At 41.4% G+C, this 25,586-nt stretch overlaps 1 protein-coding gene across 1 annotated transcript; it reads left to right on the top strand.

Moving 5' to 3' along the window:
* Positions 1 to 1,922: 1,922 nt before the first annotated feature.
* On the top strand, positions 1,923 to 25,062 carry EHHADH (enoyl-CoA hydratase and 3-hydroxyacyl CoA dehydrogenase). Its single transcript, XM_020787396.3, has 7 exons — positions 1,923 to 2,125; positions 7,501 to 7,604; positions 8,954 to 9,132; positions 9,813 to 9,924; positions 11,608 to 11,712; positions 14,790 to 15,131; positions 22,235 to 25,062. Exons 1-7 carry the CDS (start codon positions 2,052 to 2,054, stop codon positions 23,500 to 23,502), a joined length of 2,184 nt encoding a protein of 727 aa, XP_020643055.3. The 5' UTR covers positions 1,923 to 2,051; the 3' UTR covers positions 23,503 to 25,062.
* Positions 25,063 to 25,586: the final 524 nt, after the last annotated feature.

A 25,586-nucleotide genomic window follows, 5' to 3' on the forward strand; every position in this document is an offset into this window, starting at 1 on the left:
TGACAGTTACTGAAAGGCTGCATTTAGGATCTGACCCTATATCCATCTCTTCTTACTTTTGCTTCTTATCTGTTCATTCTTAAGAAATTTTCATGAGTCACATGTATAGGTTTCCTTTCTTTTGACAACAGAAATTGACTTCTTCCATTCTTCCGTAATAGCATGTCTGGTTTCAATCCACAGTTCTTCTGCGTGGTGCAGTGGTTAAACTGCTGTTCGTTCGTTTAGTCGCGTCCGACTCTTTGTGACCCCATGGACCAGAGCACGCCAGGCCCTCCTATCTTCCACTGCCTCCCGGAGTTGTGTCAAATTCTTGTTGGTAGCTTCGCAGACACTGTCCAGCCATCTGGACAGGGGGTTAACAGGGGAATATATTATTTAACCAGGATAAAATATAAACTGCTATACTACAGCGAAAACTGCTCATGACCTGGGGTTCAATCCCAGGTAGCCGGCTCAAGGTTGACTCAGCCTTCTATCCTTCCGAGGTTGGTAAAATGAGTACCCAGCTCACTTGGGGGGGGGCAATGTTGTAGCCTGCATAATTAACTTGTAAACCGCCCAGAGAGTGGTTGAAGCACTATGGGGCAATATACAAGCAGCACACTTTGCTTTGCTTTTGCTACACAGTCAGATGCACATCTAGTCTTCATGTGAACTTTAAATTCACCAGAAAATTTATTTAACTCATACTTTGGCACAATTATTGTTTTTGAGTTCCTCTCCAGCTTTACTCCATTTTTTATCTTACTGTAACAGTTCACAGACAGTAGCACATTCTTCTCCTGGTCTCATTTTGCCAGAGAAAGTACAGCTTCTCCACCTCCTAAGTACAGTCACCTGGTGATGTCAATGAATATAGTTATCTGGAGCATGTATTTACAAAAAAAGAAACACAGTTGTTGGCTTCATAGAATTCTCCCACTTAGTTTCTGACTCTTAGGCCAAATTTTTAACAATTTTTCTAACATTTCCTGCTTTTGTGTCCCAGTTACCTATGATTATCAGCCCATCCTGTTTTGGTATTTGATCATTTTTTTCCTGGACACATAAAATTTTCAGTAGCTGTGATTATTGCATAGAATTGAGTGATGGTTCTGTTGACAAATTTCCAAGAAATTTGATTGATGTTATTTGGTTACATATTATAGCCCCTAATTGCTTGGGCTACATCTTGTGTTCTGTGTCATCAAGTCAGAACCATCTTATAGGGCTTTACAGGTAAGAAATTTAAGGAGTGGTTTTACCAGTTTGACTCCCCCAGTAAATTTCCTTATCTGAGCAGAGATTCAGACCCTGTACTTTAGAGTCTTACTCCATCACTCTATCCATTACACACCACACTGGGAATCCTGCCTAATTATTAGAGCCACACATTTCTTCTGATTTTCTAATTGCCATACTTTGTAATTTTCAGCCTGAAATTATCCCTATTCCTGTTCACTTTAGTTTCCTCATTATATGTACTACAGTGCTTAAACGCTCAATTTCTTGCTTTATATTTTTGAGTTTACATGGTTTCATCATTCTCACATTCCATGTTGGAAATGCATGTGTTGCGCAGCAATTGACTGTGCTTTTGCCTCAGTGCACGTTAGCCACTAGACATCCATTCAGCTTTAATCTCCTTGCCTCCTAGGCGACAATACTAGCCGTACTTGGCCTCTTCTCTTCTCCAGTAGCTCTCTGGGTGTCTTTCAGCCTGGGAATCTCATGTTTAGCATTACAGCAATTCTATTTCGAAAGCTCTCTCATTAGATCCTAGAGTGTGAAATGAATCTTAGTTTAAACGGCACTCATTCTGGAGTCCTTTACTTCCTCAGCGTGCTAATACTATAGTATCTCTTCGGCGCCCGAGCAGGCTCTGCATTCATGTCCTTCCGCCCCAGTTGGCACCTTTCTCGACGACGCGGGAGGTAGAATCCGCCCCGTCCGGTTGGTCTTGTTCCCACAGATCTCGAGAACAAGGGAACAGCTCCCTTGGGCTGCCTTCACACTTGGAGCGCTCGAGGGGCTGGCGCTCAGACAGGGGGGGGGCCTTCCGAGGAACCATGGCGCAGTACCTGCGGAGACCGGCTTCGGTGGCGGTGATAAAGATCTGTAACCCTCCCCTCAACACCTTCAGGTAATTAGTTGCAAGGGAAAGCCCGTCGTGCTGGGTAGGGAACGTCTTTGCAGGATTAGTCCACCAAACCCGATTCTGCGGTGCGGTAAACCAGGCGCCGCCTCCGCTCCCTCAGAGTAGTAACACTTGTTGTCTACGTGTAGTTACTCGGGAGTAAGTCCCATGGTTTCGCTCTTCTGGCAACCTGACTTGGATTCAGGGAGATTTAGTTCACCCATACGTGCATAAGCTTACAGCTGAGTTCGCAAAAGTTACAGTATTCTTTTTTTTGGCTACACTTCCTGGAACCCGCTCGGCATAGCCCCCGGGAGGTCCTGGGAGTTGTGGTTCCCAAAGGATTTCCCCCTGGCTCTGGAAGGTAGGCGAGCCGCTTTCTGCCTGCTTTGTCTGCACTTCTGCGTTGCCAAGGACGCACAAGCCAGGGTGAGGCCAAGGCTCTGGGGTTTGGGGAAAGGACTGCATCGTAACCGAGGATGCACTTGTTTACAGAGTTATCCAGCTTAAGAGTTCAAGCACGCATGGAGCGGTCAAAGGAGTTGGAACTGAAAGTGAGCCCTGTGACTTTGCCTCCCGCTTTACTCCCAGTGCTCAGAGCAGAGGCGTAACAACAGGAAACTTCAGAAACATCCACCCATTGCTGGGAAATCTAGAACTGCTGGAAGAGAGGGTGGTGGGACATGTGAATGAATACAACCCATGCAGCTGTGCTTGCTGGAGGCATTTCTATCAGGCCTTTTCAGTGAACTAGCTCAGTTTATGTTACATGATGTTAGGTTACAAAAACTAGGGAGGCTAGTGAGGAAAAGCAGTAATCCAGCCTGCAACTACGTTTGCCTTGTTCACACTTTCGGATTAGATATGCAGTTTCTTACGAATCTAGAATGGGAATGAAATTAGGTGATTTCCACTTTTAATAGTAAACCTATTTAGGTGGATTTGGCAAAGATTCTACAGATAAAAAAGTTGGTCATGGGTTGAGTATTAGTTAATATTTAAATACAAAATCTCCTGCTCTTAGGACTTTGGACACTCTTAGGTTGAGCCAGCTGTTCCTCAGCAAAGAAAAGCCTCAGTTTGTGGAGGGCTATTATATAAACATTTGATTATTGCTGATTCATGAGCCTTTACAAGCCACTTGTTAACACATAACAACAATAATTTTATTATAATATACTGAATGATATCTTATTAAAGGAGATGGGTTTTTATTTCATATTTCAAAAGTTATGTTCAATGTGAATTCCAACCTTATTTTTAATAAAAATTATTTCCAAAATGTGAGCTTAGTGCAGCAAAAACTGTGAAGAGTCATGTATTTTAAAAACTAGCAATTATAACAGCCAAATTCCTGTTGCATACTTACTCTGGCAGAGAGAAAATGGCATAATGTGCAGTAACAGCATGCTGCTAATAAAAGTTCCCACTTGCATTCCTGGTTGGGCACCAAGCAACTTCAGCAGCACACAATGAGGAATCCAGTTAGGTTCTCATTTATTAGCAACAATGTGTCTCTGTGAATTACAGAATTTCCCTCCTGTTAATGTAACTACACAACAGGATTTTGGCTATTGTAGTATGAACTTTTATGGACTATGGCCCATAATGCATCAAGTGTCCCACAGAATTTCAGGTATACACAAGAAAGAAACAAAGTTGTGTGGTCTTTGTACACATCTGAAGGAAAAGGTGGGCGATACCTTTATTAGATCACTAGAAAATCACAAACACAAGCTAGCTTTCAACCTCGCACAAGTTTTCAGCAGGCTGGGCACCACACCACAGAGCTGGGGATGATACTGAAACAAAAAGTTAAAAAGTGAAAGCTACTCAAAACATCCTTGGGGAAAATAGAACAAGGCTACAGAAAGTTACAAGACTAATTTTGGATTATCTCAGAGAAGATACACAATTAAGAAAATAACAACCTTCTAGCTAACCTAGCCCTTTTTACTTATTCCTATTACCTGAATTAAGCCAACTCATATAAGCACACCTGTTCCCTAAAGTCTTAGGTGGCTCTAATGTGAGGATGCTATGTCCTTCCCCTGCCTGCTTCTCACAGTTGTCTTTATACAGAACAAAGCTTGTTGTTACAGATGCCTTGATTATAGTAACCCTTTCAAGTGTCCTCAGGCTAATGGATTGCTTCCTTAATGGGACTTCATCTCCTAATGCCAATTATCCTCTCCTGTGGCAGGAAGGGCTTCTCCAGTGAAGTCTAATACATATACTGTACAATATCAGTATGTCACAAGAGTAATTAGCAAGCCCTTTGTTTGGGATGGAAAACGTCAGCCATGCATACAAGGGAGGATCCTGAAAAGCTGACTTTAATACAGTATCCAGCTCTAAATTCACATATGAACAGACTCAACATGGACATCTGCCATGGATTTTAAAGACTTTAACATGCAATTTTTCTGCATTATTCATGAAGGGGTGGTAACCAGCCTGAAAAAGTGAGATTTACTCACCAAACCTCGCAATTTGTATGATTTCTTAGTGGTTCACTAAAAGTATCACCTTACTCTTGCATATATCAAAGTCTGCTTTGAACAGGATAGCCTGAGACACATCCTCTCTGAAATGCATCCTGGCGTGAGCACTCCTCCACCCCTTCACGCATGTGCCTGAGTGCCCGTGCAAAGGGGCACATGGGCAGGCATGCAGGCGCCCCTGCACATGCGTGAAGGGGTGGGGAAGCACTCACGCCGGCGCTGGTGGGCGGGCGCTTCCCCACCGCTTCAGGCATGCACCTGAGAGCGCACGCGCACCTGCGGGGGGCGCCTTCCTCGGAGGCTCACCTAGTCCACAGTCCCAAAAAGGTTGGGGACCGCTGGGCTAGAAGACTGCTGGAAGGAATTTCCTCCATTTGATTTCTTTCATTTATTTTTCCTAGCACACATGATTTGTAATTTAAAATTTCTGTCACAATCTGTTAGCTAGATTGCCACCAGAGATCATGGTAGAATTAAGTTTATTTGGTTAATTTTTACTGACTGCAAAAATACAATAAGGGTTACTTTTTTTTACTAGCATTATTCTGTTGAAAGTGGTTGTTCCTTGTGTTCATTTTAACAACCGAGCCCTATGCATGTTTACCTAAAAGGATATCTTACTGACTTAAACCATAAATAATGCATTTGGTTGCTCCCTTAAGCCATGTTCTTCCTAATAATATTTGCATTTATAAGTGAGCATTTTCAGTGCATGAGCAACTGGTTCCTAACTAAGTGGAGGCGTGATTGCAAAACCAAACTCTCCCACATCAACAATCTTGGGGTGAAAGTACAGGAACAAACATGCATCTTGGGAAGGCTTCTAAAGTACAACATGTAACTAAACAAATGAGCACTTTTCTTGGAGATTTTTTTCCTCTCATATGTGTATGTTGCAAGGATTTAATGAAGCAACAGAGTTTATAAGATTAAAGTGTTTTTCCTCTGTCTGCAAAATTTACCTGAGCCTTGTTTACCGTGGACCACATCACTATGTGATATAATGTGCTTTGCAAATAACCAGTGTTAATAAGTACAGTACTTGTCATGGTCTATATGTTCAATTTAATTTCCCTCTTATACCACTGTTTACAATTCTCATCTGCATCCCCAAAACATATGTACAGTGTACTTGCAACAGAGAACAACATTTAATACTTCTGATGAACTGTAGCACTGAGAAGTATATGCCTGTCTTCTCTATCAAATGCCTTGCAGATGTTCTGCATCACAATTTTCAGGATTCTATTCTCATTGGCTGTGCTGATGAGAATTGGAGTCTAAAATATCTGGAAGGCACCAGGCTGGGCAAGACTTTCTTATGCCATAATAAATTTGCTAGTTTTTCAGATAACAAAAACTTCTTTTCTACAAGAGACTGGCATAGACAACATTCAAAAAATGTTCTCTCTGTAGAATTTGTATTGGATACATGCTGTGTAGCGTAAGTACCTTATGTGCAGGAAATACAAGTTTCCATCAGCCTTTCTTTAAACCAGTGATAGTCAAGTTGACTGCACCATCTGAGTACAGTATTGTTAATAGTTTTTGTTTGCCTTTGAAATAGACAACCTAATACAGTAGCTTTTTTCCCTTGTTTTGTATGTATATTTGAAGTAATTGCTGCTGTTTTAGCTCCCTCTGGAGGTAGTTTGCTATTTCTATCTTCATGCTAAATTTGTACTTTACAAGTTAGACTGTTTTAGTTTATAGATCTCATATCATAAATGATTTGAATTATGACTGAGACACTCCTTTAGAGGATATAATGATTGGCAGCCCTAGGTTAGGTAAAGGTAAAGGTTCCCCTTGACAATTTGTCCAGTCGTGTTTGACTCTAGGGGGCGGTGCTCATCCCCGTCTCCAAGCCGTAGAGCCAGCATTTTGTCCGAAGACAATCTTCTGAGGTCACATGGCCAGTGCGACTTAGACATGGAACACTGTTACCTTCCCACCGAGGTGGTCCCTATTTATCTACTTGCATTTGCATGCTTTCGAACCGCTAGGTTGGCAGGAGCTGGGACAAGCGATGGGCGCTCACTCAGTCATGTGGGTTCGATCTTACAGCTGCAGATCTATAGACCTTACAGCACTGGTTCTTAACCTTGGGTTACTCAGGAGTTTTGGACTGCAACTCCCAGAAGCCTTCACCACCAGCTGTCCTGACTGGGGTTTCTGGGAGTTGCAGTTCAAAAGCATCCGAGTAACAAAGGTTAAGAACCACTGCCTTACAGCACAGAGGCTTCTGCTGTTTAACCCGCAGCGCCACCACGTCCCAGCCCTAGGTTAAACCTCATCTATTGAAACAAAAGCTTGCATTAAGTTGTGGGTTATCTCCATAGCTCATGAGAATTCCACTCTTTTGGCAGTTAGCAGCATGGCTAGCATGACGGTCAGTGGAAGGGTTTAACATATATGGCTTATATTATTAAGCCCACTGAGAATCCCAGTGTCTTCATTGAGTGGGACTAACCTCTTGACAAACAGACTTTGTAATTTCTGTTTCTTGACGTCATGGTTTCCTGCAAAACGGCATAGGGCAGTTTTAAATTTAAATTTTAGTTTGTTTATTTTGATGTGAACATGTTACAGTGACAGGTGCAAAAAATAAGTATATCTGGCAAAATGCACTAGCTTTATTGGGCTGATTTATGCCTCATCAATTTTTTTCCCACTAAACTTAAAAATTGTACCTGGAAAGTGGCTAAAATTTAGGGATCTTCTTTACAAGAGTCTTGAAAAATGTAAAGTGTTGTAAAATGTCTGCACTGTAGATCTAGTTCTGTGTGGATTCTGCAACAAAATGTGACATTGAAGGACTAAAGTGTCCCATTCTTCTGAAGTGTAAGGGATAAGTGATGGTTTGATTTATTGTAGTCCTACAGCAACACGGGCTTTGGAACAAGATGTGAACCAGGCAAATTCCAATCCCTCTGTGAAAGCTGTTGTGATTTGTGGAGCAAATGGGAAATTTAGTGCAGGTAAGAGTCTTGCTATATTCTTTGCATTTGGCTGGAAAAGTTATGATTAGTTAAGTACTAGTATTAATAGTAACTGTACTAGCATTACAATATTAATTAAAGTAGAGGCCAAGATGTTTTTCTAAATATGGAAAAGGTAATCCTTGAATGGGACATTTTAAAAATTGGCTAATAGAAATTATCAGGGGGCTCTTGCAATTTTAAAAAAGACATTTTTGAAGAAAAATATTTCATGGGTGAGCCGAGTGCAGGAATAGAAACAGCTTTCCAGGACCCAGGGATTGGTATGTATGGCTTATGAACCTCTGAAGTCTGCCCATCCCCTCTTTTGTTGTTTGTTGTTTAGTCATTAAGTCGTGTCCGACTCTTTGTGACCCCATGGACCAGAGCACACCAGGCCCTCCTGTCTTCCACTGCCTTCTGGAGTCTTGTCAAATTCATGTTGGTAGCTTCAGTGTGGTCGAAATGACTAGATAGGTGGGGTATAAATTCAATCAATCAATCAATCAATCAATCAATCAATAAAATTCAGTGACACTGTCCAAACATCTCGTCCTCTGGCGTCCCCTTCTCCTCTTGCCTTCACACTTTCCCAACATTAGGGTCTTTTCCAGGGAGTCTTCTCTTCTCATGAGATGGCCAAAGTATTGGAGCCTCAGCTTCAGGACCTGTCCTTCCAGTGAGCACTCAGGGTTGATTTCCTTCAGAATGGAATTCCCAGTTTAATGAGACTAATTTTTCTATGTGTATGCATTCACCTGAGCATATGCATTATCAAAGCCAGAGTGTTGATGGGTATGCTTTAATGTTTCATTTTGACAATAGGAAATTTCTGAGGTAGAATTGATTTGACATCTGACATTCTGTCAGTGTATAGTTTATGAAACACGTTCTTAGATTTGTTTTTTAAATTAAGGCTACAATCAGGTTGCAGTGGAAGATTGCTGTACTTGGTTTTTTCTGGGTTGTTCCTTTAATATGATAATCTGCTTAATTGTTCTGTTTAATAATTGTATTCTTAATTTATAGCATCCTTAGAATCATAGAACAATAGAGTTGGAAGTTCTTAGCTGAATCTGTTTTTTAATCGAATTGAAGGTCACCTTAGGAGAAAGGTGGGATAGAAATAAAGTGACAGGCACATTCATATTGTTAGTTACTTGCAGTAATGGTGGATTTTGAAGTTTTTAAATCTTATTTTTTGGATAACAGCTGCAAGAATTCTCCAGCTCCTGATTGGACACTGGCCATAATGGCCTGGGAACTCAGAGAGCTCAAGTTCAGGGGTAAAAAATCCACCACTTTTCCTAGCTTTGGTAGATTCTCACAGTTTTGTTCACTTTCCTTAGGTGCTGATATCAGAAGCTTTCAGAACATTACTAGCCAGGGAAAGATATCCAGCTTGGAATCAGTTGTTTCTTTGATAGAGAAGAGTGAAAAGCCAATGATTGCTGCTATTGAAGACCTGGCTTTTGGAGGGGGCCTGGAAGTGGCCTTGGGCTGTCATTACAGGATTGCAAATGTAAAGGTAAGGTTTTTTTTAATCAACCAAAAATACAGTAGTCCCTTAGATCAGCTTTCCCCTATTCAATGCTTTCTGGATGTATTGAACGATGGTTCGGATCATGTCTAGCCATCATGGCCCAACTATGTTTGCTGAGGATGATAGGAGTTGTTGTCCAACAAAACTATTGGGGTACATCTCCAGAACTTTCCAGCTGAAAGAGCAGTGAGGGCTCTCCTTCCCACCAATGTTATGCTCCAGTTACATATGCATTTATTGATATCCTTGTTACCTGTTTGTTTCCATGTTGCATAAACTGAATGCTAAACTCTTTATGCGTAATAAAAAGTTAAAATCATTGTTGTCACACAGCAAGGATGCTCAGTCCTCATCATCATTAATACAGAGATCAGAGATTGTACTACATGTTCAGAAATTGAAGTTTGCAGAAATATTGCACTAGGCTTAAAATGTATTCACCATTCACTAATAAGTAAGCTATGTTTTATGTTAAGCAGAAGGAGAAGCAGTTCATCTTTTTGAGACCTAGTTTTTTCCCAAATGAGTTGTGTTTTTTGCAGGATATATGCCTATGTAGTTGTGCCCGTCCAGAACATTTTCCTGAAAGGCCTTTGGCAACAGAACTAGGCTGCTTTCTTTTCTGGCCCAGTGTTTTTTTTTTCCATCTACTTCATTTACTCCAGGCTCGGCTAGGTCTGCCTGAGGTCACCATAGGCTTACTTCCAGGTGCTGGAGGGACTCAGCGGCTTCCTAGACTTATTGGCGTACCAGCTGCAATTGATATCATCAGCACAGGTAAGCATTTTAGGTGTGAAGGCACATTGACAGATGTCATGTACAGAAACAGTTTCTGGTACACAGGCATTGCAAGATATTGAATATCCCTGCTAGTAATACATTAGAGAAAGGACTTGGCAAATGCACACTCTGAAAGTGTAAAGTGTTAGTTTTAGTCACTGGAATTTCTAGGTAACTGTATCTCAAGTAAAGAGCAGGAAAGACCTGCCCATGACAGGCTCGATCTAGGCTTGGTTATCTGACCATTTGTTTGGCCCAGGGTCTATCAATTCCTTATACATATAAAAGGGTTGAGATGGAGCAGTTTTTCCTGTTCAGCACTTTTGCTTACAGCCATATCAGTAGCCATGGAAGATGGATTTAAACTTCTGGTAATCTGAAATTGGGCATCAAACCTCTTTTGGATGGAGTTGTGTTCCTCGTTAACAATTAGCTGCGTAGTTTAGGACTGCTTCTGGATGCCCAGGTGACAACATTGCTCCATTCTTGTTCATTATGCAGCCAAATTTCACTTCTCAGGAAAGCCTTTAGTCTTATTGATGTTAGTCTAAGAAATGGGTGGGTCAAGAGATTGGTTGATTTCTTGTTTTGTGTTTATAGTGACTGTTAATGTGTTATCACTTTTTGTTTTGTTTGACGTTGTGGCTTTAAACTATGTTATTTTAAGCCTTGAACATTTTAGAGAGAGGGAGAGAAAAATAATTTAATTGACTGCGTGTTGCTGACTGTGCATATGCTCAACCAGACACTACCCTCAAAACCAGCAGCTTGTCAAATAGTTTGGGCAATTTAACAGCAGCTCAGTTAGTCACTAAGTAATGTTACCTTTAAGACGGAGACATCAGGCCAGAGTCTGCCACTGTATAAGGCAAAACTGAGCTCTGTTAGTTGTTTATATCACTTAATGCCTGTTGAATTGACAGATGGAAAACAATTTTCTAGCAGGCATCAAGACGCAAAGATTCAGCAGCACAGCACCTTGGCCAGTAGCATGTTCTTTCAGTAAACTGCTTCCATGGTGCACCTGATGGTGTTCGGCACATGATAGAATCCACAGACAAAAGCAAAGGATCACTCATTCTGAAATAGTAGTGTGAGTTCCCCACACCCCATCACTGATTGCATGCCACTAGTAGTACAGTCCCTGTTTTGAGAATTCTGGTGCTTCATCAGTCTCCTGTTCTCTTCGCTTCGGTGTTGCTTGGGGCTTCCTCTTTCTCTGATATTTTCAGCATGCTGCTTCAAAAAGTCATTAAGGAATTGTTGCCATCTAAATAAAGGTTGGAAAAATTTGGAGGGAGAAGGATCTGGGACCCAAATTTCCACCCCCTAGAACCCACTACAAGTCTCACGCACACAAACTCCAAGATATAAAAAAGCCAGGGAGAAAAATCTGGACATACACTTATCATTTTATTTGAAGTTTACACAGAAAGCGCTATTCTTTAAGACCTCTAAGGTCCAAAATTGAGATTTGGGGAGCATTTATTGTGGGGGGCCTGGGGACCTTGGTAAGATGGGGGCCTCAAAAACCCTTTTGGAGGCACATGCAAGCTATACTTTACCTATCCCTGTTCTAGAGTGACTTAAGTTTTCCATCAAAACACCCTTGAGCCAGATGAAATAGTGGAAGGAGTTTAAGCAAACCTTGAACTCAACGATTTTCTTTATTTTTGTCAGGAAGACACGTGTCGGCTACTGAAGCACTGAAACTGGGTATCCTAGATGACGTTGTGGAAGACAATACAATTGAAGCAGCCATAAAGTTAGCAGAAAGAGTAAAAGGTGAGAATCTTTAGCTGTACAAGACAGCTACATGGCACATTTATGCTATTCAAAGCAAAAAGCAGTTTACATAAATATCTGTTCATTTGCTTCTTTGCTGACAATCACATGCCTATCATGCAGTGAATTGACTGGACAAAACTAGTGAGACCCTATAGGTGCACCTGAGGCCTGAATAAAAAAATTAAACATTGTGTTTTTTGTGTGCAACTCATTCATGTTATTTCTCCAGAGTTGTTACAAACATATGTCTGAACATAGTTTTGTACTCAAGAGGTTTTATTCCTGGTTGTGACCAAAATAAATAAACAAATATAGAATGGTAAATTTCTAAATAGTAATGTTCTTCAGATGCAGTGCCCTGATATAATTTGTTTAATAGTACAGCCCTATAAACCTCTACCTAGATGAAAGTCCTGTTAAGCTTGGTGGGACTTTAGTGAGGCTGAAATCCTGTGCACAGTTGTAAGGAAGTTCTTCTCTAACCGGGGGGGCACTGGTGGTGAAGGCGGGAAAGAGACACGGAGGCTCATCATAAAATCCAACATTAGAAGTTTTATTGTTTATAGAACTCAATTCTCTTGGATCAAACGGATCCTGCAACATACAGTCATCCAACAAATGATATCTCTTTGAACGTATAACAGGAGGCACTTCTTGGTCACCTGATAAGGGGCCGGTCCAAATTTCTCGCGATCGGTCATTGGGCGGAGGGGGGCACTCCGGACGGCACAGACCGTTCCGCAACAAGGGTGCCTCGCCCAATCTCCCTCCGGGGGCCTCCTCTGAAACTCGGGTCCAGGGCGCATTACCCTCCTCCCACCAGGGTAGTTTCGCGGATGCACCGCCACCGTCCATTCCAAGGGCTCACAAAACTTTCCTGGCCCTCTAGGGAAGTTCGGATCCGGTAGTAATCCTCCTCCGGTAGCCACACCAGGGAAGCCCGCCGCGATTCCAACTGGAGTCTCGAACCCAAGCATGGGTTCCGTCTGAACCCCTCGGCTCCTGCTCCTTTCTGGATTTACGTCTGTACAAATTCTAAAAGCCCGCGCATTTTCCCCCTCTTTTATCTCCTCCCAAACTATCAAATCTAGCTCCTCCCCTCCTTCCTCCACAAGACACACCTCCGTCGGTTTCTCAGTTATCACTTCTGTTTGATCAATGTCAATTAACACCCCCACAGCGCATTCCGCCTCTTCTACTGTATGTCTTTCCACGGAGGACGGCGCACTCCTCTTTACTCCTTCACAACAGTCCCTGCAAATCAAGTCTGTTGAACACTCTGGGATGTCTCACTATGCATGTTTGATTAAGTAGATAAGTTTTTCCCTACTAGCATACCTTCCATATGTATTGAATTACAGCCTTTCTCTTTCTAACCCTGCGGCCCTACTGGCTGGAACAGTATGGGAGTTGTAGCTCAGCACACTGAGCAGCAAGCTGTGGACAGCTGAAGTAGATTCTCCCATAGATGGCTCCTCCTAAAGCTGTGTTTACATTGAGTTGAAGGACCTAGTCCTGGGAGAAGAGCCTGCCTGTGTGACCTTCAGTAAGATACAAGGTCACAGAGCATGCCCAGAAGAGGATGGCAAACCACTTCTGAGCACTTTATATCTAGAAAACTCTGAGAAAGTTTGCCATATGCTCCACAGCACACAATTATTACTGCCATTACTAGTAAAAGCCAAAAACCTCTTACCTCTAAATGCTTTTTACATCAGCTATTTTATCACTACACTATGCAGTCTGTCCACCTGATGGCACCAAAACCTGAAATATAATGTTGCTTCCAGTCCCAGTGTCCATAGAAGCAAATAATGACACTTCATTAGAATTCCATGGTTCTTTGTGTTCACAAAAGGAGCTACTGTGCTATTTTTCAGTTCAAAGTCTGGTTAGTATCCTTTTTTGTATGAATATCTTTTCTAGGCTTATTAATGAAAGGAGGAATACCACAGTGAAAAATAATGAAAACTTAACTTAGTTATTTTATTCATAGCATAAAGTCAGTAGTACTTCATTGACTACTCATAGCAGTAGTCTGTGTGAGACAGGTTTCCCAAAAAGCAGACATGGCTGGCATTCAACTGCCGAAATTTGCCGAAAGAGTACATCAAAGGGAGGCTACAGCTCCATTTACACCCTATAGAGAGGCCAATGGCTATAGTATCTTTTAAAAGAGTCAACAAAAGGAAGAAAGGTGATAGTTGACTAGAGATATGTTTGCATAGGACTTTGAAAGTTGAGTCTTTTTCTCCAACCATCACATCAAAGGTTAAAGTACTGAATTAATATAATAATATAATAATATCTCAGAACTGCAGAGCTGGAAGGAAGCTTGTGGATCATCGAGTCCAGCCCCTGTCAAGGAGGCACGGTGAGGATTCAAATTCTCAACCTCTGGCTCCACAGCCAGTTACCTAAACTACTGAATTATCCAGCAGTTCATAAGAAGCAAGAAAAGTGCCAGTGTGAGCAGTAACATCTTCCAACAGTCCCAAGTCCAGATGAATATCTCAGGCAAATAATTATCCCTTGTATTTGCGAAGGCTTTCATGACTGGGGTCTAATGGTTGTTATGGTTTTTTTGGGCTTTTTGGCTGTGTTCTGAAGGTTGTTCTTCCTAATGTTTCACCAGTCTCTGTGGCCGGCATCTTCAGAGGACAGGAATATGTAATTCTAAATAAATTTACTAAGGAGGAGGTCTTATTAAAATAGTAAGGAAGAAGCTGTGTTTATTTATAATTATAATTCTTTATAATTATTTTTAAATAATTAAACTTGGCCCAAATCCTACTAGGATTTTAAACCACTGTATTTGACTTTTGGAGCCAAATTGCCTCCTGTTAAGAAATCACCATTATCAGTTGCACACAGAGTTGCAGCTTTAATACATAACAGATAACATCTACAGTAATTTCTGAAACTTGAAGCAGTTCTCCAAACATTAGCGGGACTTCCTTCTCGTAGAATGAAAGACTGAGCTTGACGTCCTTGGAGAAGAAGGATAGGGACTGATCTTTAGTTTGCCTGGAAGCCAAGTGCTTTTTTAATCCTGATTCCTCTACTCTTTGTAGATCAGCCATTGGGACCTCGCAGACTGTGCCTAAGACAAACTCCAACGCTACCCAACATGGAAGCTGTCCTGGATGAGGCTCTTCGGAAAGTGAAGAAACAGGCAGCTGGGTGCCTATCTCCAGAAATGTGTGTCCGAGCTGTACAAGCCTCCATGTCCTTGCCCTTTGCAGAAGGAATTAAGAAAGAGAGAGAGATGTTTTTGTTCCTCTTCAATTCAGGCCAAGCAAAGGCATTACAATACGCCTTTTTTGCACAGAGACTTGTGGAAAAGTGGCAGTTGCCCAGTGGTGCATCCTGGAAAACTGCAGCCCCTCAGCCAGTCCGGAAAGCAGCTGTCATAGGTGAGGCTCTGGAAACCCATGCGTCTCCATGGTCAGTTGTTCTGCTTTCTGATACCAGAGAAATAAAACAATCTGACTCTCCGGGGATGTGCAGGAATGGCTTCCCACCGACATGATCAGCTTTCCCTCCCACTTGGTGACCTCCCGATGAATGTTAGACTGCAACAGTTTATCAGTTCACAGTGTTGTCAGCAAACGCATCTGGCGGGCACTAAGTTGGAAAAGAAAAGTGAGCTACTTTGATGTTTTATTCCTGTTTGTTCTTGAGCAGTACTTCATTTGGAATGGAGAAAAGCCAAAGTTTGGTTGTTCTGGAGTCTCTGTTCCAGTTGCCGTTTCTTTTCTTGGGCTCTGGAATGCAGCCACACAGGCAGCACAGGCTCATGAGTAAATGCAGGCATGTTTTTGTGATCTCTTTATAGCAGCAGGGTCCAAAGTCAGGCAATAATTGCATTGGATCGCTAAAAAGTTACAAATAAGATGACCTTTCACATTTCTCAGAACTCTCCGTCAGGCTCAGTGCTAGCTAGCCATGGCATAAAATTTGGGATTAATGATAATAGTGCAAATCTGGGCTCATGAAACTGGACAACCAATGAAACAAGATGGAATTCAGATTGCACATGAGACGGGTGATAAAAGTACACAAGTCCTGCCAGCTGCAGACAAAAGGTTCACCGCCAATCTGCCAGTTGCCTGTAATTTCATCCGCCTGTAAGTAAGAAAAAAATTATTCTTTCTCCTACAAATGTCTCAGAGTGAGTTAGTGAGACTTTAAATGCCATTTAATGAGAGAGGAGTAGACTTCGGGGAACTTGTAGCTATTCTCCCATATGGATCTCTGTACGTCTACTGTGTAGCAAAAGGAGAAATGTACCAGCAATTCTAAACTCTGCAACTGAAACTATTAATTTATACCTCTGTTACTTTTGTCTCACGTAGAATATGAACTTCATTTTACATTATTGACTGTCTGGCTTCATGAGTCATGGCAGCATCTCTGGCCTGATGTTTGAACATTATGTTTGAACTCTTTTGCTTAACCCCAGGTTTTATACCATCTTTGCCTGATGAGGTATTCTGAAGAATGTGACAGCTTGCATTATTTGAAACTTTATTGCCTAACCTCAGACTTTCTTACAAATTATGAGGAAAACCATAAATTATTGTCCTCTTTCCCAGGGGTGGTTGGAGGAAGTTGGGAATCTTCTTGCTTCCAGTGCTCCCATCAGTTCAGTCTTGCCGTCCTTTCTCACTGCTGGCTGGCACTTCCTTGAATCTGGTCATCTTACTTTAGACTGCTATTTCTTATTTCAGGTAGTTCAATACATCCCATTTTCAATTTCCAAATATAATGGGCAGAAAAGGCTGCAAGTAACTTATTAAATCATTTCCACCTTTATGATAAATGATTGGTAAATTCAGGCAGCAGAGGTCAATGCATCATCATCTGAGTAGTTGTCTTCTCCTGCAGCTCAGGAAGATCTTGACAAACCAAAGGCTTTGATTCACAGCATGGATTTCACAGCATAATGTTTCTAGAAAAGCAGCTAGAGATACCAAAAAGGAGGAAACAGCACCTGCCATGCTAAGATGACTTACACCTCACCTACACCAGAGTAAAGGTGCAGGAGCTGGGCTTGTTTTTTCATTGCTCTCCTTACCGTCTGGATATTTATTAAAGAGGTTTCCAGACATCCTTCTTCAATTGAGAGAGACTGTGTACTGGATGTCAAGCATGCATTCAAGGATATACTGTATTAATCTCAAACTTGCTATGTTGACAGCTGCCTTTTAAGAAGCTTTCATTTCATTGGGACAATCCACTCTTCTCATTTTGCAGTCTTCCATTTCCTCCTCACCCACCCTGTGGAAAATAATGCCTTCATTAATTTTTTATCAAGGCAGTTGAAATAAAACTCTTTGATGCACTACACAGATTTCTCAACAGCCTTCTGCTCTTCTGCATATTGATTGGGATATACTCAGTGGGAAACCGTTCTCCAAGCAGCCCGGCCCTTAGCAGCAATGTCCCTTTGATTTTTAAAACAGTGCCAGTTTCACATTTCACCACCACACCACTCTTGCCCAGAACACAAGATGTGTGCAGCCAAAGCTCTCTGCAAGCTCACTTCAGCATAAGGCAGCCCAGAGGGGTGTGTCTCCATTGTATGTCCCTTTCCCTCTTCCACTGTGCAGTCTTAATTATTGTTCTCTGCATGATTCATACCCCTTGAGTGCACAGATCTTTGGGTAGTAAGTTAAATCTGCCAACAAGCTTGAACCTTTAACTCATGAACTCATTCATTGGAGAATTGACATTGATGTAAAGCAGCATAAAGCCTGAGGCTCAGCACATGGGGAATATATTTGTTGTTGAATATGCAGACTAACGTGTGTCTGCCTGGACTGCAGTATTGCACAGGCTTTGATGGGGAAGGGTCTCCATTCTGAATTTAATGGAAAATCACAACTGACAGGCTTGCTGCTAGATGAATGGTGAATATGCAGAAACACTGTCTCTTACGGAGATACAGATCATACCAGATATATTATTTCTCAATTATGGAATGAAGCAGGACTAGTTTACCCAACAAAGAATATTCTTCGAAGCCAACAGTAACCCTATAAAGTACATAGTAGAAAAAAAAGTGTCTACCAGCATCTGTTCCTTAATGGCGAAACCTTAGTTGGATATTCTTCACATAATTAAAAAAAAAAAATTGAAATAACACTTTAAGTGAACATTTTACTATTTGAGTGTATTTCAGTATATTTGAAGCCTACTGAATTTTCTATAACAGGTTTTTCAATGAATTACACATGGGTCATTGTGCATGGCTATGAACTTGCTCAGTTGCTTCAAGCAGATGGAACCAGTAATGCTTTTAAGGCATGGCGAGAATAAATTTTGCATGATTGATTGCTGCTCGAGCATTTCTAAAGCTCAGCTACCTAACAAGTAGATTTAGACCATGCTTTGTGCTATATAAAGAATATTTAAGGGCAGCAGTAGCTAGTGAATCTAGTGAGACTGGATTTATAAAAATGCATGGTGTTCAAAATGAAATGTGATTCAAATCTGCCTCTCACTGGCTTTGTTGTAAGGCTAGTGCTTAATTTAAAAATATGGTTCATACTGGAGCCAGCGTTTGGCCTACAGTTTGAATCTCTGTGTTTTGCATTAATTGGTATTGGTTTTCTCAGCCCTTTTGTAGGAAGCCTAGATTAAAGATGGGCAAAAGGTAACTCTCTGGGTGATTTGCAGGCTTTCTCCAGGGGTCTTGAACTCCCAGTGCTTATGTCTAAATTAGCAGTGCTTATGTCTAAATTAGACAGAGTCTGTGATCTGTAGATTGGTATTTGTGTGTGCAGGTCATCTCCAAAGCAGAACTAAAACATGCTTGTGGCTCATCCAAGCTATCTGAAACTTGGGATCCATAGCACTTCTACCCCCAAAATATGTTGTGCTTGCTTGCTTGCTTGCTTGCTTTGCTTGCTTGCTTGCTTTGCTTGCTTGCTTGCTTGCTTTGCTTGCTTGCTTGCTTGCTTGCTTAAAGGTCCCTCTTAAACTCTAAATTATGACTTAGATTGTGCTTGAATATGTTATGACAATCCCTTGGAAGGCTCTTGGGGTACTAAATAGACACGAGTGAAGTCTGTCCTCTCTTGGAGATTCACCTTAGCATGAAAAGAGTCCTTATCCCGCCTCATCAAAAACCAATTTGGGGCCTGTCCAGACTGGCTGTTTTAGGTGTAGGGAGGATCAGGTACAAAGGGTCTATTGAGGTTGCGAGGAGGAATGATGTGCTATTTGGCATGCTCCTTCCATTCAAACAGCAAACGACCCTATATAGCCCAATCAGCTGTCAGTTAAGCACTTCCCCTGATAATCTGCAGAGGATCTGGGGAAGTGAATTATTTTTACTCATCTCTCCTTGTGTCAGTGCTACTTTCTCCCTTCATCCCTGCTTCCTTTCCCTCCTTCTGCCTGGTCCCACTCTCTCCTCCTTGGAATCTGCAGATGAGATGGCAGAGGCTGCTGGAGACTGCTATCTTCTGGCCAAACAAGGAGCATGCAAAAAAGAATGCATCCCCCTACCACTGGGCTAGAAAGGTGCATGACAGCTCTTATGGATTGCTCTAAATAGAAACACTTGTGGATGAGGTCTTTTTTTTCAGATTCCAACTCTGCCATTCATGATCCATATCATATCTATATGCCAGTGTGGAAATCCCAAGATATAATGTGGATGAACTTAAATAGAATTGCTTGTAGTTTAAAAAAATGTATTTGTCATGAAGAGCACCGATTGCTGCATTGGGGGATGTTTGGTTATTTCTCTGCCCTGATACTTTTCAAATTCTCCCCGCTTGGCTGCTCTGTGCCGTTTGAGACTGTAACGTAAGAACAAGGCTGCAAGACGAGGATACAAGTCAAATGGTGTCAGAGCAATTAGGCTATTTTTTTACACACAAGCAGAAGGTAGTGGCACCAGGAAATGGAGATGTATAAACCACATGAGAGGATTTGGAAGGAGAAAGGCTTCTTTGAGGAATGAAGGAAGGATTTTAAACCACATTCATTTCAATAAAAACTATCAAAGGTCCATTTGGAACAGAGGCAAGTAAATTCCTATGCATTGTGTTTTGAGTACTGTCTTTGATTTTGTAGACTCATTTTGAATTATATTTTCATTCAGTGATAGGTTTCATTCTGGAGGACAATGTCAAAACTAAGATGGAGCAACAGCTAGGTCCAAATTTAATCTATGCTGAACGTATTCTTTGAGGTATTCAAATAGCTGCTGCTCTTAAAGAAGTACTCCCTGTGTGAAACAATACTTCCAAGTGTGAACTAAGCCCAAAGTAAAGTGGACTGCTTGGAGGAATAGCAATTTTGCTGCCTGGGTTGAGCTCTGTTATTAGAAATTAATCTTGTTTTACTAACAGCATAATTTCAACTCTTTTTCTTAAAGCTGCCTTAGGTTTTTTTTTTTAAATCTCAATTATTTATGTTTCTTTGATTTTTCTTTTTTTAATAAAAATCACATTTTTTTCACTCTTAATCCTGATTAGTGCTCTGGATTTTTTTTATAGAATTATAAATTCTGTAACTATTTTATCACATAGTTCTGAACCCTTTAGCAAACCTCATATACTGATAAAAAGACTCTGGTTCTAAATAAGGATAGGCACAGACCTCATTCCTTTTCCCCACCTCCCCAGCTAGTGACCAACCAGCTGGTGTTTGTTCTTCTTCCTTTTCAGCTGTTTGACCAGTCCCCAGCAGGAGCACAGGGTTGCCTGTCTTGCCTCCTTATCTGAGTGGGCAAACAGACAAGGAGGCAGGGCAGGGAAGACTGTGCTCCTGCCAGAGACTGGTCATACAGCCAAAGAAGAGGAGGAGAGGAATGTATGCTAGCTGGTGAGTGGGGGATCCAGCCAAAGAGGTGGGAGAAGAGAATGCGTGGCACTGCAGGTTCATACAAACCAGCACAGTATTTTGGCCCCTGCAGTATAAAGAGAGTTTAGTCTAAACCCCTTTAAGTGGCTGGACCTAGGGCATGAAGTAGGGAGCTGTCTGAATAAAAAATTAAAAATAGAGCATCTAATCAGCTAGCCTAGAAAGCTACTTTATTGAGAGAGAACAGTGTGTTATCAGCCAGGGCCTTGAAGCCTGAGCAAGAAGCTCACTGGCAGTATTGGCCAGTTTCTAATCATAGTTAATTAGAAGCCATATTTCCAGAACTAAGAAAAGCCAATAAATATGCATAGCATGCTTAATCCCCATGGTGATAACCTCTACACTTTAAGATAAGGGAGATGGTTAAGCATACAAAAAGGCTGCTCTACTGTGGCGAGTTTCAGTTCCCATTCTAGCATAACCTCTATTAGATTACCCTTGGATAACATGGTAAACTATGATGTACCTCCATAAGCATTAAGTGTGTACATACTCTCCTTCCCCCATGCACAAAGGGAAAAATACTACATACATTTTCTCTTGTGGTTTCTGGCTGTTCTGATCCAACACAATAAACTTAGATTTGGGATGTTAGCTTGGCTTTCTACTAAGATTCCTAAGCAAACCTTAGAAATGTAGAACTTCAAGTTACTGTAACTGCTCCATAAAGTTAACTAAGGTTCATCTTTTATAGCATACTTCAGAGTTTGGATTAGGTTTTCACTTAAGGAAACAATTATTCAGCTGGTGGAGCCTCTTCCCTTATTATTGTTCCTACTGCCTGCTCAAGCTTATTCAAACATTTTAAAAGACCAGGTCAGCAATTTTGATTTCACAGTGAACATCATGTGAGTAAGTTTCTTTGTGAGAACTGTTGTGACATACATAGGTCAAGACATTTCTGGCCATAATCTCCCCACAGTCATGAACTTACTTAAGGGGGCTTCTAGATGGACAGCTACTAGTGCTTCTAATCAAAAGTCATTGGGCAGCTATTCTGCCTTTTCCTCTGTGATGGATATTTGGTAAGAAATGCAATGGAAAAAAGTTGTGGGAAAACAGATTACAAATGGAAGATGGTGATGTCTGGACTCTTCTACATTTCTGTGAAAGACTGCAGTGGCTGAACTATGCAAGCCTCATCTGGAAGCATATTTTCTGTCCTTTTTCCCTCATCCTTCTGCAGGTAGAGCTATAATACCGTCTATCTATCGTTAAGGATTGTTGTAAACATGTGAAGTGCTTTGAACATCCTGAAGTGCTGTATAAAACTTAGTATTATTGTTATTAAATAGCCCTGTCCATGAAACTGATCCAGCATTTTTATACCCAAAAATTCTTTTTAAACCAAATACTGAGCAGAATCACCATGAATCTCCAACCTATTTGCATAGACACAAATATTGCCTTCTATCTTTAACTCTTTAATTGTTGCTTTACTTTTTAAGAACCAAAAAATTAATTCACTGTTACTGATGTTTTGTAGCATGGTTTCCACAGTGAGACAGTATTTTATTAGCCCAGATACCTGTACTGTAACTTAAAAGAATACCAGATTAAGTCTCACTTTGTTAATTCTTAGGAGAATATTTCTAATGATTCCTTCTCTTTACCTTCTCTTCTTTTTAATCCCAAGGATTGGGGACAATGGGACGAGGCATTGTGGTTTCTCTGCTGAAGGCTGGAATTCCTGTCGTGGCTCTGGAGCAAGATAAAAAGCAGCTGGAGGTGGCCAAAGAAGCTATCATCTCTGTCTTAGATCGTGAAGCTTTAAAAATGCGACAGAATTACCAAAATCCAAATATCTTTAAACCTGACCAGCTCCACTTCACTCTGGATTTTGGTGCACTGAAAGATGTGGATCTAGTTATTGAGGCTGTATTTGAGGATATGGCTCTCAAGAAGGAAATATTCCGCAAGTTGTCAGTCGTATGCAAACCTGAAGCCCTTCTTAGCTCTAACACATCTTACCTAGATATTGATGAGATTGCCTCTGTCACTGACCGCCCTCTCCAAGTCATTGGCACCCATTTCTTCTCACCAGCTCACATGATGAAGCTACTAGAGATCATCTATGGTCAGAAAACATCCCCCACTGCTGTTGCTACAGCCACGAGCTTGGCCAAAGCTATGGGCAAAATTGGGGTGGTAGTTGGGAATTGCCATGGATTTGTTGGTAATCGAATGCTGAATCCTTATATTGAACAAACATATTTCCTCCTAGAGGATGGCAGTACTCCAGAGGAAATAGACAAAGCTCTGGAGGAATTTGGTTTCAAAATGGGTCCTTTCCGTGTATCAGATCTTGCAGGACTTGATGTGGGCTGGAGATCTAGGAAAGAGCAAGGACTGACAGGAACCACTCTACCTCCCGGCACACCTCTTTACCGAGATGGCAAACGATACTGCCCAATCCCTGATATTCTGTGTGAGAAAGGGAGATTTGGCCAGAAAACTGGAAAGGGATGGTACCAATATGATAAACCTGGGGGAAGAGTAGCACAGTCAGATCCATGGGTGCATAGCTTTCTTTCTGATTATAGATGTACTCACAACATTACAGCACGCACTGTCACCCATGATGAGATACTGGAGCGTTGCCTGTATTCCCTTGCCAATGAGGGTTTCCGTATATTGTCTGACGGAATAGCATCTTCTCCAGAAGCTATTGATACCATCTATATCAATGGTTATGGCTGGCCCAGGCACAGGGGTGGGCCCATGTTCTATGCTTCTGAGGTTGGGTTGCCTAGAGTTCTAGCCAAACTGCAGAAGTATGCTAAAGCTAACCCTGATGTACCAAGACTACAGCCTAGCTCCTTTCTGGAGAAGCTTGTTGCTTTGGGTAGTCCTCCTCTGCAGGAGTGGTCAGCCCACGTGCATTCTCAGAGCAGCAAGCTGTAATTCCACTGCATGAAATTTAAGTTTTCTGTTCTGACATTTTTGTCTGGTCTAGTCTAAACTGAAACACAGCACAGTATATACAACAATGCCACTCTGTCATCAGATTGCAGTGCACTGCATACACAGACATGTATACTGTCTCTGAGAATGAGGGATCACTTCTCACAATGCTGTCTTTTATCATGCCATATTTTTTAATGCTGCCTTGAGGGTCTCACCTAAAAATACAGACTTCCTCATCTAACAATGCTAACTAGCCTCAGGATGTTTTCTTCATGGCCCTGATCAAACTGCCTAAAATGAAAGAGAAAACTGGAAAATACAATATACATTCCAGGTAGACAGACTTTAGGCTTGTGAAACACGCACACACACACACCATTGCAGCAATGATATCCGCTGACTACAACCTGGTGGAAAAGTTATGCATATAGAATTTAACAATTTGGAGTCTTTGCCAACCTCTTGCAGTCCTGAGATTTACTTTCTGGTCATTCAAGTACCTTGACCCACCACCACTTCCTTATATTTCACTCTTTCTTCATCCCATTGTTAAATATACTGGATCCTCTCTATGGTTCAGTTAATAAGTATATGAGATGTGTCAAAGAAATTACATTGTGAGACTGCCATTCTCCTGTATCTTTTGCACCTGACTTGGCGCAAAAGATACAGGAGAAATTGGTGGATTTGTATTTATATCCTTCTGTTCCACTAGGTAAAATAGTATTTCAGTGGTTTCAGATATCTCTAGTAAGAGTGCTTCATTTTCACTTCTATTTTTAATAACTATTGCAAATATCCTAAATTAAAATGTGTCTGGTAAACATCTGAAAAAATTAATCTACTGCAGAAAAAATAATGCCATGAAGTGAGGAAAGTCTCTCTTGGGAGGGGGGGAAGGTGATTCAGGGACTGAATGTCCTGCCTTGCAGAATTAAGCTTCTGTTATCTCACAAGCTGATCTTGCCTTTTGAATATCTGCAGCACAGATATTACATATGCCTCCATTAAAGTGTCTTGATTTTTTTTTCTTGGCCTCTAGCTTTCTCCTCTTGTTTCCCACAGTACATCATTTTCTAACTCATGAGCTTGTCTGTTTTTCTTACATGTTGTGCAATGCCCGTACAAGCAGCCTTCCCCAACTTCGCACCTTCTGAGGTGTTGAACTATAAGTTACATCATCCACATCCAGCATGGCCATTGGCTTGCTGGGAATTATCCAATACATCAAAAAGAGGCCAGGATGAAGAATACTGCTATATGCCAGCAAGCCTTCAGGAGCATGTTATTGGTTCGATTTTCAGGGATTCCACAAGACACCAGTGGTGCTGACAAAGACAATGTCCAAAAGGAAGTTGGAAAATAGTTTAAACTTGCTTGACTTTGGTGCTAACACCAATAGTGCCTTCCCATCCTCTGTAATTTTGATTTACTGTATAATGTTCCAACATTTATTCTCAGAGGCATTACTTCTGTAATCTAGAGCACTGAAAACAAAATTGTTGAAGCCCAAAAAACTTTTTTCTTGAATAAAACTTACATGATTAATGTGGCGCACCCCCAGTGTCTCCGGTTTGTTTTCCCACTCACAGGTTCACCTTCGGACACAACTTGTTCTTTTCATCCTTTTCCGCTGCCACCAGAGGGTATTACCCTCACCGTACCAATTATGAAGCTCAGACTATTGTTAAAGTTTATTTATGGTTAGGTAGGTAAATCAGGTTGAGGAATCCCAAACCGGAATTAAGATTGCCAGAAGAAATATCAACAACCTCCAATATGCAGATGATACCACTCTGATGGCAGAAAGTGAGGAGGAATTAAAGAACCTTGTAATGAGGGTGAAAAAGGAGAGCGCAAAAAACGGCCTGAAACTCAACATCAAAAAAACTAAGATAATGGCCACTGGTCCCATCACCTCCTGGGAAATAGAAGGGGAAGATATGGAGGCAGTGACAGATTTTATTTTCTTGGGCTCCATGATCACTGCAAATGGAGACAGCAGCCACGAAATTAATAGACACCTGCTTCTTCGGAGGAAAGCAATGACAAACCTTGAGAACATCTTAAAAAGCAGAGAC

This window comes from Pogona vitticeps, chromosome 3 (assembly GCF_051106095.1).
Source record: "Pogona vitticeps strain Pit_001003342236 chromosome 3, PviZW2.1, whole genome shotgun sequence".
NCBI lineage: Eukaryota > Metazoa > Chordata > Lepidosauria > Squamata > Agamidae > Pogona > Pogona vitticeps.